Source organism: Salvelinus fontinalis, chromosome 4 (assembly GCF_029448725.1).
Source record: "Salvelinus fontinalis isolate EN_2023a chromosome 4, ASM2944872v1, whole genome shotgun sequence".
Lineage (NCBI taxonomy): Eukaryota > Metazoa > Chordata > Actinopteri > Salmoniformes > Salmonidae > Salvelinus > Salvelinus fontinalis.
Genome location: NC_074668.1, coordinates 76,466,849 through 76,479,350, shown reverse-complemented (window position 1 = coordinate 76,479,350; position 12,502 = coordinate 76,466,849). Strand labels below are relative to the sequence as shown.

Sequence of the window (12,502 nt, the reverse complement as noted above, 5' to 3'; positions counted from 1 at the left end):
CTATTGAAATGCTAACTAACGTGTTTTGAAAAAAGCGATTGGAAAAACCCGTAGCGACACCCGGGCTGTCTCGAAATGTCACAAAGCAGTTTCTGGCTGGCTTCTCCCTGAAAAACACTACACTTTTGCAAAGAGCTATTGATTCTGCCAGATGGCTGAGCTTATTATCAGACTTCACTGTAAGGTAAAGTTGCCACTAATAATGGTTATAATAAAAAAAGAAAAACATAATTATAAAGGTTAATTTAAGAACGTGGTTATAACAATGGTTAAAACAACTGTAATATAATCATTTGGCCTTTCATTATTGTAATGATAATAATTTCATGATAATAATTAGGGGCTAATATGGATTAAGGATTAAATTCCGTTTGTCATGAATTCAACAATCACTAATCAACAAACATTCCTGATGACGTTGTATTTTTGTCTCCACCTAGTGTTCAGAACATTAGGTTTTGTTTTATCGCCTCAAACGATGGCGACTGTAAATTATATGTTATAAATCTTCCGTCCTGGAGTTTCTGACCAGATGGTCAGACTGGCTGGATAACAAATGGAGAAACATGACGCATACATTATAAAAATCTGTTTATTATGGTTTCAACAGTCAGTCAAAAATCAATACGTTTCATACAGCATTGAAAAACAAAGATGATGTAAAAGAAGCAAAGAGTGGACAGGAAACAGAAACATCATGAACAACATGTCTCTTCCTGAAATATCATCATGAGATCAACCTGAATCACCCCATAGGGTGACTGGAAATGAAAGGTCTTGCTGTTGGCTTTCAAGTATCATTGCAGGTCACACATTTTAATACAGATAGATATGTATAGGTGATCAGGCTCTGTAAGACTTGAGTAAGAATTAATTATATTCACACTTGTTTGTTTTGCTTCATGGAACTGACAAGAAAGCACAAAGTAGCTATCACATAAAACAAGCTACTAAGGCATGTTCACCATCCTTTCTTCAAATGCAATTACTGTAATGTCACAAAAGGACTGTTCAACTATTACAAGACATGAACCACTGTATTTGAGAAATATATACTGTATATTACTGTAATACAAATAAGGTTGACAAACCCCTCTCCTGCTCTCACCTGCGTCTTTATTTAGTGATACAACAACAAATCAGACAAATACCAAATACTATATGTTCATATATATGTTCATATATGTTCATAGTATTGTGTACTTATTAAACACTATGACCAGCACTCAGCCAGAGGATGACATTTTCAAAGACAGCATTTGACATATCATAGCGTTTAAACGACACCAAACCACCAGCACAAAACAACACTGAGATGGAGAGGTCATGGGTCAATATGAGGACAGGTTAAAGGCTAGAGTTGAAAGGTTAGATGGGTTGGCATTACAGAGGACGAGCTGTCTCTTAGCAAGGCCCCAACGAGTTAATGACCATAGACTAGATGGACAACAGAACAGGCTAACCGCAAATACATTTACGCCTGCGATAGATATAACAGACACTTGGTTTGTAATGTACTGAATGTGTTCCCTAGACAAGAAAGTTTGATTTAGTCTCACACTTAATATGACTAGTTGATATACTTTGTGCCATTGTCTAAATGCTTTTCTGCGAAGGGTCTTTGGCATAAGACTATTACTCTGATTCCCCCACAGTTTAGACAGTGTTTACTCTGATTCCCCCACAGCTTAGACATTGTTTACTCTGATTCCCCCACAGCTTAGACAGTGTTTACTCTGATTCCCCCACAGTTTAGACATTGTTTACTCTGATTCCCCCACAGCTTAGACATTGTTTACTCTGATTCCCCCACAGCTTAGACAGTGTTTACTCTGATTCCCCCACAGCTTAGACAGTGTTTACTCTGATTCCCCCACAGCTTAGACAGTGTTTACTCTGATTCCCCCACAGTTTAGACAGTGTTTACTCTGATTCCCCCACAGCTTAGACATTGTTTACTCTGATTCCCCCACAGCTTAGACATTGTTTACTCTGATTCCCCCACAGCTTAGACATTGTTTACTCTGATTCCCCCACAGCTTAGACAGTGTTTACTCTGATTCCCCCACAGCTTAGACAGTGTTTACTCTGATTCCCCCACAGCTTAGACAGTGTTTACTCTGATTCCCCCACAGCTTAGACATTGTTTACTCTGATTCCCCCACAGCTTAGACATTGTTTACTCTGATTCCCCCACAGCTTAGACAGTGTTTACTCTGATTCCTTGGCCAGAAGCTGCTGCAGTATGTTTGTGTGTGTGAGGCAGTGTTGACTGTATGTGTGTGTATTCAAAGCAACATGACTATCAACGTTTGTACATGATCATAGATCATATGATATCTTACATAATCCTTTGTTGTACAGATAAAGAGAGTAAGGGAGGGAGAGATAGAGAGAGAGCAGGAATTCAGTCAGCCAGCCAGATCACATGAGATTGCACTTCTCAGCAGACTGTTTGAGGTCTTCCAGCGTGGCCTGGGCCTTGTCCTTCAGCTGGTCCATGTCCACATTCTGGATGTTGGTCAGCTGGCCCAGGACAGACGTTTTGGATGCCTCCTCCTTGTTGTCGTCAGCGATCATCTTGGCTAGCTCTGTGGGCAGCTCCACGTCATCCCCCGCCTGCTGGATCTGAGTGTCATCCAGCTCATTCTGGGTCGCACACACAGTGGAGACAGAAACACAAACACACAGGCCAGTGGGAGAGGGTGTAGGGAGCGAGGGCAAAGGAAAGGAAGAGGAATGAGATGATTGAGACATAGGGAGAAAGGAAAGAGAGTACAAACAGAACACATTTGGATGGTGTTTTTGATTCAAGGACACAACCTAGATCTGACCCTGTAATAACTGTAATAACATGTAGTAAGAAAATACTTGAATCAAATATGCAGAATCAGTAATGGATGTACCTTTGGCAGTCTGTATTTGTCCCGGAAGTGACTTCTAACTGTTGCCCGCTCAGCTTTCTTCTGCGCAAAACTAGCATCTCGTTCCTGCCTGGGGAAAACCAGAGAGAAAATGGTTAACAATTGTTAACAGTGGATTAAACACACACACACACACACACACACACACACACTCGCACACACGCACGCACACACACACACACACACACACACACACACACACACGCACACGCACACGCACGCACGCACGCACGCACACACACACACACACACACACACATACCGTCTGCAAAGGTGGGATAATCTCGAGGCTTTGAAGTTGATGCTTCATAACAAACGCCTCCTTCAGTCCACCTCCATAATTAGACTGAAGGATTAAGGTTTTAACAGCATTAGTGGCAATGTGAGGACAGATGCTGTAATGATCATTTATATCATCCATAAGGCTTTTTGTAATGTTAACATGTCTTGGTCTTTAGTATGGAACGTTGTTAGATTTGTTTGTAATGCGATGTATCACAAATGCACAAATTCATTGGTTACTATTAACCACATAGCTCAGCCATCGCGGTTAGAGTGTTGGGCCAGTAATGAAAAGGTCGCTGCTTCGTATACCTGAGCCGATAAGGTGAAAAATCTGTCGATGTGCCCTTGAGTAAGGCACTTAACGTGAATTTGCTCCAGGGCTCCGTACTACTATGGCAGACCCTGTAAACAACAACTTTCACTGCACCTATCTGGTGTATGTGACAATATTAGATTTTTATACCACTGTGGATCTCATAGTGAGGGCTGAAAGAAAAGAACACAGGGAGCCCTGTGCTGAGCTGCACTCTGACTCAAGAGTCCAGGCCAACAGAAGGTGGACAAGCAGCAGTAACACCTGGGGGTAGAGGAGGAGGGAGGGAGGCAGAGAGAGGGAGAACGACAGAGAGAGGCTTTGCTCTTGCAGTGAGATCCAGATGCAGTCTACTACCGGTCCACTGCTCTACTGGGGAATTATATTCAGACTTCTGGGATGTAGAGCAGCATTGACTGACTGACTGACTCACTGACTCACTGACTGACTAGCACTCACCTATTTCTACAGCTGCCAACTTAGTGAACCCACAGAAACCTAGGATCACACCCCTCTACAGAACTCTACACCCTTCCAACCCAGAACCTAGGACAACACCCCTCTACAGAACTCTACACCCTTCCAACCCAGAGCCTAGGACAACACCACTCTACAGAACTCTACACCCTTCCAACCCAGGACCTAGGACAACACCACTCTACAGAACTCTACACCCTTCCAACCCAGAACCTAGGACAACACCACTCTACAGAACTCTACACCCTTCCAACCCAGAACCTAGGACAACACCCCTCTACAGAACTCTACAGCCTCTGAACCCAGAACCTAGGACCACACCACTCTACAGAACTCTAAACCCTCTGAACCCAGAACCTAGGATTAATCCACTCTACACCCTTCCAACCCAGAACTTAGGACAACACCACTCTACAGAACTCTACAACCTCTGAACCCAGAACCTAGGACCACACCACTCTACAGAACTCTAAACCCTCTGAACCCAGAACCTAGGATTAATCCACTCCAGAACACTGACTGACTAGCACACCTCCTTTTACAGCTTCCAAACCAGTGAATCTACACAACCTTGGATCACCTCACTCTACAGCACACCCAGACACCACAGCACCCCATCACCATGTCCTCTGCCCTACACCACCATACAAATATCATCATACTGCAAGCCTTATGTTGAGGTAAATCAGATATTTATACTTCACCACCACGTACAGCAATACTGCAATACTACCCATTTGGTAACTCCAGCAGAGGGCAGATAAGAGACAGTTTGTATTTTCCGTGGCAGCCCTCTTAGTATTACTCAAATCATCTTTGTCCCTAATTTTCCAATAATCAGATTGAAACCATCACTAAAAATGTAATTTAAACACCTGAATAGGATTAAACTCTTTCAAAAGACAATACTAGACCTACATCTTGCACCAAACATTCCGAAGCAGACTCCATGAACCGAGGTGACGTCACGAGACCTATGTGATCATGCCAACAGTGTGGTCTGAATGACAGCATGACATCATGATGCATACATACAGTACTGTAAACAATGGCATGATACATGTGCATGGCCAATGACAAGGTCATATCCCTATCATGCAGGGGATGCAGGGCCAGCCCTGGGCATAAGCAACATAGGTGGTCACAGCAGTTTTCCTCTTGTTCTGACAGTCACTCAATTAGCCCATGTCAGCTAATATTTTTTAGATTGGTAAATTAGTCTAACCAGCTATCTAAACTTGTAGTAATCATGGCCAAATTACCAATCGAGCACGAAGGGTGATCTCCAGGGGGCCCCAATTGGTTTTGTTAGTCACTCTCATTCAGATATCATATAAACATGGGAAAATTCATGGCAAAATGTATAGAATTTCAGAAAACTTCAAAATGTTCTCTCCGCTGTCAAGGGGGGGGGGGGGGGGGGGGGGGGGGGGCACTAAAATGTTCTGCCTGTGAGGTTGGGGCCCCCCCAACCAAATCTCGCCTTGGTCCCCCAAAAGGCTAGGGCTGGCCCTGAGGGGATATATACTGAGTGTACAAAACATCAAGAAAACCTTCCTAATATTGAGTTGCACCCCCTTTTGCCCTCAGAACAGCCTCAATGCGTCGGGGCATGAACTCTACAAGGTATCGAAAGCGTTCCACAGGGATGCTTCCCACAGTTGGCTGGATGTCCTTTGGGTGGTGCACCATTGTTGATACACATGGAAAACTGTTGACCATGAAAAACCCAGCAGCGTTGCAGTTCTTGACACAAACTGATGCACCTGGCACCTACTACCATACCCCGTTCAAAGGCACTTAAATATTTTGTTATTCCCTTTCACCCTCTGAATGGCACAAATACACAATCCATGTCTCAATTGTCTCAAGGCGTAAAAATCCTTCTTTAACCTGTCTCCTCCCCTTCATCTACACTGATTTAAGTGGATTTAACAAGTCACATCAATAAGGGATCATAGCTTTCACCTGGATTCACCTGGTCAGTCTATGTCATGGAAAGAACAGGTGTTCTTAATGTGTTGTTCACTCAGTGTATATTCACAGTGGCATTACTGTTATCTTGCCCACCGTGAATGAACATGAGCATGTAAACCACCACACAGCAGCACATAAACCAGCTCTCTGTGACAGCCAATGGTAGAGCGCCTGATGGCACTGAGATGACGAGTCTTGTGTCTTCTCCTCTCAAGGGCATCATATAACCAGGGGATGTCATTGTGACTACTGTGCCTGATAACATGATTATATATGACATGCCACCGCAAACAACCCCATTCCAACAACCCTATTCTCCTTGGATTATACAGAGCACTGACACCAGACGTTGTGCTATGATCTATTGTATGGTGGTAGCCACATTATAAGAGCTCACCTCCCCTGAAGCCCAGTGTAATGTATGATGGTATGGGATTGAGGTCAATGTGGGCTGTGGACAGTTGAGGCTAGTCTCTGAGGGGAGTCAGTGGATGCTCCACCATGTCTGACATGTCAACAGCAAACAGGCTCTTTGTCCTGGAGCCTGGAGCCATGTGACCTTAAGCCAGGGTAGTGCCCTGTAGTACTACCCATTTATTTTTAATGAAGTATACTTTTCATATAGATACAGGTGTGTGTGGAGGCACTGCACATGATAAGACACATTTCAAGGGTATTTTTTTCACAGGACAAGATATATGTTCAGATTTATGAGCTTTTCTAGAGTCATCTGTTTCAAACCTTGACATCTTGACATTCCTCCTTTGGCTGCCTCTCCTTCCAGTTCTCTGCTGCCAATGACTGGAACGAACTACAAAAATCTCTGAAACTGGAAACACTTATCTCCCTCACTAGCTTTAAGCACCAGGTGTCAGAGCTTCTCACAGATTACTGCACCTGTACATAGCCCATCTATAATTTAGCCCAAACAACTACCTCATCCCCTACTGTATTTATTTATTTTGCTCCTTTGCACCCCATTATTTCTATTTCTACTTTAAACATTCTTCCACTGCAAATCTACCATTCCAGTGTTTTACTTGCTATATTGTATTTACTTCGCCACCATGGCCTTTTTTGCCTTTACCTCCCTTATCTCACCTCATTTGCTCACATTGTATCTAGACTTATTTTTCTACTGTATTATTGACTGTATGTTTGTTTTACCTCAGGTGTAACTCTGTGTTGTTGTATGTGTTGAACTGCTTTGCTTTATCTTGGCCAGGTCGCAATTGTAAATGAGAACTTGTTCTCAACTTGCCTACCTGGTTAAATAAAGGTGAAATAAATAAATAAAAAATCTTCTCCTCTCACATAGGGGAATTTGAAGTGAAGTCAATTCAATTATCAGATGTTTTATGATATGGACAGAGGACATTCTATGGCTATGGCAATGGGTTTCTTTGTTATACCCAGATAAAAATACATTTCAAGATCAGAGATACTCACATCCGACTAATTTATTCTGTTGAGGTGTCTACTCTTTGTGAACAAAATTAAAATGGAGGCCTACATCACAGGGACATGCATAAAAGGGGGGAGCTCATTGAGGAAGAGCTCATTGAGGAAGATATGCAAAATGTTACATCAATACATTTTGAGATAAATTGACATAAAAGTAACTGAATTCATGTTCTAGAATGAATCTGAAGACAATTATCAATTGTCATTAGTATATGCCTATTGGAAAACGAGTCCGTTTTACAATATAATTGGGCATTAAACTCACTGTGATTACTTACACATTTTTGTTTCTAGGCTATTGCAAGAATTCCAATGGAAAACCGTCCTATATAGCCTGATTCTTGAAACCTGAAAGAAAACTCATTTATCGAGTGTAGCAGCTGTGTGGTGAGCTCGGTAGCACGCCGTGGATCCCACTGATGCGTAAAATAGTGCATGGCGCACTGGGGCTAGTGAAGGCACGCGCTCAGCAGCGTCTTTACATTGGACATTACACAGAATAAACGCCGCTTTATAGTACGTAACCCTTTCAAAATCTATAGGCTATTCAAATGGATCGATAAACTTGGGTTTGTTCTTACTTTTCCTCCTCTAACTGTTGTTGATATTGTTCAAATTCCTCCTGGGTCATTCCTGCCGCTGCGGCTTCCGATTTCTCTCCTTCGGGCTTTTCCTCAGTCAAACCCCCGGTTAGGTTCTTCACATGCCCTCCCACCATTTGTTTCACCAGAAAAGCCATATTTATGCCTCTTAGAGTCCGTTAACTGACCGGGTCAGAACGTGGACCTTTGATGCGCTCTTGATGAAAGCTGAGTAAATCAATGGATATCCACCAAAGCTTCTCAAAAATATATGGATAAAGTCAATACAATCATCCAAATGTTTTACTCTCGACACTGTCTCGCACCGCTGTGAGGGATTGAGAACCTACGCGTTTCAGCACCAGTGCCAATGGACAGCTCCGCGTTGAGGGTGGAGGTTAGCAAGAGAGGACGTGACTGCACAAATATCTGAGCCAATAAGTTTGACTCTCAACTCTACCAACCGTGTTTTTTTCCCAAACTCAACCTCCACTCCCTCTGCCCAATCCCACGGATCGCTGGATTAAGCGTGCGCTTTCACGATGCGCCCTAGCACCACACGTGGGTTCCCGTGATTCGCCGTCTGATTTTACTCACTATTGAGTCAGACAGGTGCTCCTCACATTCACAACGGACTCCGGCAGGGACAGACACACACACGTGACGAGTCAACTACCGTGTCTGCTAGCTGTTTTGTATGGTTTTGATGCCCGTGCGTCTTTGGAGTCATTTTGTGCGCTTTTTTGTTGTTGTGAAAATCAAAATGTCATATGAAATAATCCGATCCAATTTGAAGAAATACATCACTTATTATTATTTTTGCATCATTTGTCCTGTGTAGTATAGTCTAATACTACTTTTATTAAAATGTTAATGTGGAATATCATCTGTTTTCCACTGAGCGCACATAAACATGTGTCTCATATGGAGTGGGGGTGGGCAGTTGTCTGCTGCTCAGGGAAAGAGAGAGAGAGAAAGAGAGAGAGAGCAGCTCCTGCAGGCAAACTTGTGTGTAATTGCATTTGAAATGAATGTTGCACAAACCTCAATAAACAGTTGTCCATGCCCCCGATAAAGGCTATTTGCTTTATGGTTTACACACAGACCACACACTCACATCACTCAGACTATTTGATCCTTCACCGCCAGGTTATTAACAGTGTGTCTCACCTAACCTATCTCCATACACAACAGTACAGGAAAAGGGTATGGTGTTACAAATTAATGAGACCAATTAGAAATCAGAAAGGGTCCTTTTTCTAGGCCTAAGTGTGTCTGTAGGCCTATACTGTAGGGGTCGTCATTAAGACAATGTTATTTAAATATTTGGTTACAGATCCTATCTTTCTTTTTCTCTCTCTTCTTTCCCTCCCTCTTGCTCTCTCTGCCCCCTCTCTCTCCCTCCTCTCTCTCTTTCTCCACCCTGTCTTTTTCTTAAATCCCACAAAATGTAAATGTATACTCTCCACAGATACAGTATGAGGTGCATCTTCAATCAACAACTTTTGCGTCATGATGTGCGCAGCACGCCTGACACCAAGAAGCATGCCCTACTTTCCAGTGGATTAGGAGAGACAGATCATGTCTCAATGCACTCTGTCACTGGCTTAACAGACCCACCTGGGTAGTTTCAAATCCCCTGGCTGCCAAACTTCAAAGCCTCCTCTACATAAAGTAAATTGAATTATAACTTTACAAATAAGTATGATCGAATTGTAATCTGCGTAAAATGTAAGAAGAATTGACACCGTGAGGAGATGTTTCTTATTTAAGCACAAGTGTTCTCCTGGGACCTGCTCTCTGTTCACAGCTCAGGTCTCGTCTTGTCTCACACACTGCTCGTCATGAATCACCATTCAGCCCTGGATAAGGAGGTTGCATACAGACCCATATTAATATACATTATGTTAATTATACAGACACACAGTATATAGACTGCAGATACCAGTGGGACCAGGGTGTTTGAGGGTCTCCAGGGGCATCCATTCTACTGCAGGCCATGTCACATGAGCGTGGTGGTGGTGGTGAGGAGGATACTGATATTGATACAGAATGGTGCTTCAGCTTTTCTACATTCTATATACTCACATAGGCCTATACAGTTACTCTGTAATTGATGACTCTGACAGACAGGGGATATAGATCTATCTCAATCTCCCTGTGCATCTTTCTCTTCCTGTCTCTCTCTCTGCCCAAGGACTGAATCACCACCAATCTTCTCAGACAAACAAGCTTGTTGAATCTTTGAATGTTAAATACTGGTATGTAAAATTCAAAATGTGAAAAACACAACAACATGTATCTGCATTGGAGCAATTATTCTGAAAATCCTTAGTTTCATTAATAGGTTGCCATTTTCTGTTCATTTTAGTCTAGACGGTGAAAAAACAGATATTCATTGCGTTGCAGACATAATCTTACACACTGGTAAGTGCCAAAATAAAGGAAACACCAACATAAGGCGTGTTATTAATAGGGCGTTGGGCCACCTCGAGCCAGAACAGCTTCAATGTGCGTTGGCATAGATTCTACATGTGTCTGGAACTCTATTGAAGGGATGTGACACCATTCTTCCACAACAAATTCCATCATTGGGTGTTTTGTTGATGGTGGTGGAAAACGCTCTCAGGCACCGCTCCAGAATCTCCTATAAGTGTTCAATTTGGTTGAGATCTGGTGACTGAGAAGGCCATGGCGTATGGTTTGAATCGTTTTCATGCTCATCAAACCATTCAGTGACCACTCGTGCCCTGTGGATGGAGGGATTGTCATCCTATGGAGGCATAGCCATGGTAGCCAAAATAATGGCCTGCCCAGCATTTGTATACATGACTCTAAGCATGATGGGATGTTAATTGCTTAATTAACTCAGGAACCACACCTGCTTTCAATATACTTTGTATCCCTCATTTACTCAAGTGTTTCTATTAGATCAAATGTTCTGTGAAAATGACCAATGGAGCTATATGCAAAGCATAGATGTGACGCATGAGTGCGTTAATGAAAATGCCTTACACAAACCCTTATATAATGAGCACGCATGGACAAGCACTTTATACACAAACCCCAACAGAACTGTGTGGGCCTGTCTGGGTGAGGGCACAGCTGGCCCTGCCTGGATCAGCCTATTTCTGTGTTTGTGTGTCACAGTGTAGCCTATGGAGCTGTAGCTGAGGGGCTTGGTTGCTGTGACCTCTGAGACATAACCCCAGTTCAGTGTGAAGGGGGTTATGTACTACCCAAGGAACCATCCCCCCTCTGACTTCCCATATTCTGATTAATTGGTACTATTTAGTCCAGTGAAAATACGCACACAAAGTATCTTTATCCTCCAGGTGGGAAATCACCAGCAGAATTCACAAACGTGCTGCTCACTTAATGTGACTTGAGCATTTCCAGTGATTAGTGTGAGTGAACATGACAGAGAGCACCATGCTATCCATCATTTCGGGTTAGTCAGGTGGTGGTGGTGTTTAGGATTATCAAACGATGGGATAGAAACTCCTTCCTGTATGTCAGCCATCCCTTCTGATCCTCAACATATGTCACACCTTTGTTTCCTCAGATGAGGGCTTAAAATCATCATGTAACTACTGACTGCAGCAGCACACAATAGAATGGTTCAGGGAGCTTTGCTTGCTTGGAGCTCTACATAAATGAGTATATGCAGTCATCAGCTGGTGCAGGGCTGTCACTTACTTTGCCTAAGGGACCATTTCTATGAAGGCAATTATCCAGAGGGTCACTCACTTTTCACCTGCGGTGCTTGAACAAAACAATCTGATGCTAGGAATGACCTAATTTCATTGTGTGGAGTGTTGTTTTTCCAACATCAAATCTTCTGAAATAATCCAAGAGGCAAGTGTTGCTTGGTGTTAGTGTTACATCATGGCAGGCTGCACACAGCCCATGGACAGCTTGTTTGACACGCCTTAGGTTCGTTTTTTAGGTGCTAAACTACATTCGGGGTCATGATGCTAACACTGGGCCTTCCACTTACATCACTGTCTACCATATAAGCAACACATTATGTTGGGGCTTAGCATGAGTATGAAGACATTTTAAGTGGTAGTGGAGGTCAGGAGGCTTTAACATGAACAGAAAACCATGGGCATCATAATGTAGATTGGATATGAATCTTTATTTGATTTATTTTACCTTAATTTTAACAAGGAGTCATACTGAGACCAAGGTCTCGTTTACAGATGAGCCCTGAATGACATAAAGTACAGAAAATACACACATCAATATAAATACATAATGCAAGCAGAAATAAAACTAGGTCATACATTTATTTCTTAGAATGCGCCCTATATCCTGATTATGAGCATAAGGTAAGATACATCTTGCAACAAAGACTGGTCCATACCAGCTTCCCATTCACTTAAACCTTATACCTTTCACCCTCAACCTCTCTCTGTCCCCTTCTCTCCCATTACCTCACATTCCCACCCTTCCCATCTCTTCAATTCTCTCTCTAC

At 42.8% G+C, this 12,502-nt stretch overlaps 1 protein-coding gene across 1 annotated transcript; it reads right to left on the bottom strand.

The window, feature by feature from the left end:
• Window positions 1–578: 578 nt before the first annotated feature.
• LOC129854435 (complexin-3-like) lies at window positions 579–8,608 on the bottom strand. Its single transcript, XM_055921480.1, has 3 exons — window positions 8,022–8,608; window positions 2,907–2,994; window positions 579–2,649 (listed from the first exon to the last, which is right to left on the bottom strand). The coding sequence occupies exons 1-3, from the start codon at window positions 8,177–8,179 to the stop codon at window positions 2,425–2,427; spliced, it is 471 nt and encodes a 156-aa protein (XP_055777455.1). The 5' UTR covers window positions 8,180–8,608; the 3' UTR covers window positions 579–2,424.
• Window positions 8,609–12,502: the final 3,894 nt, after the last annotated feature.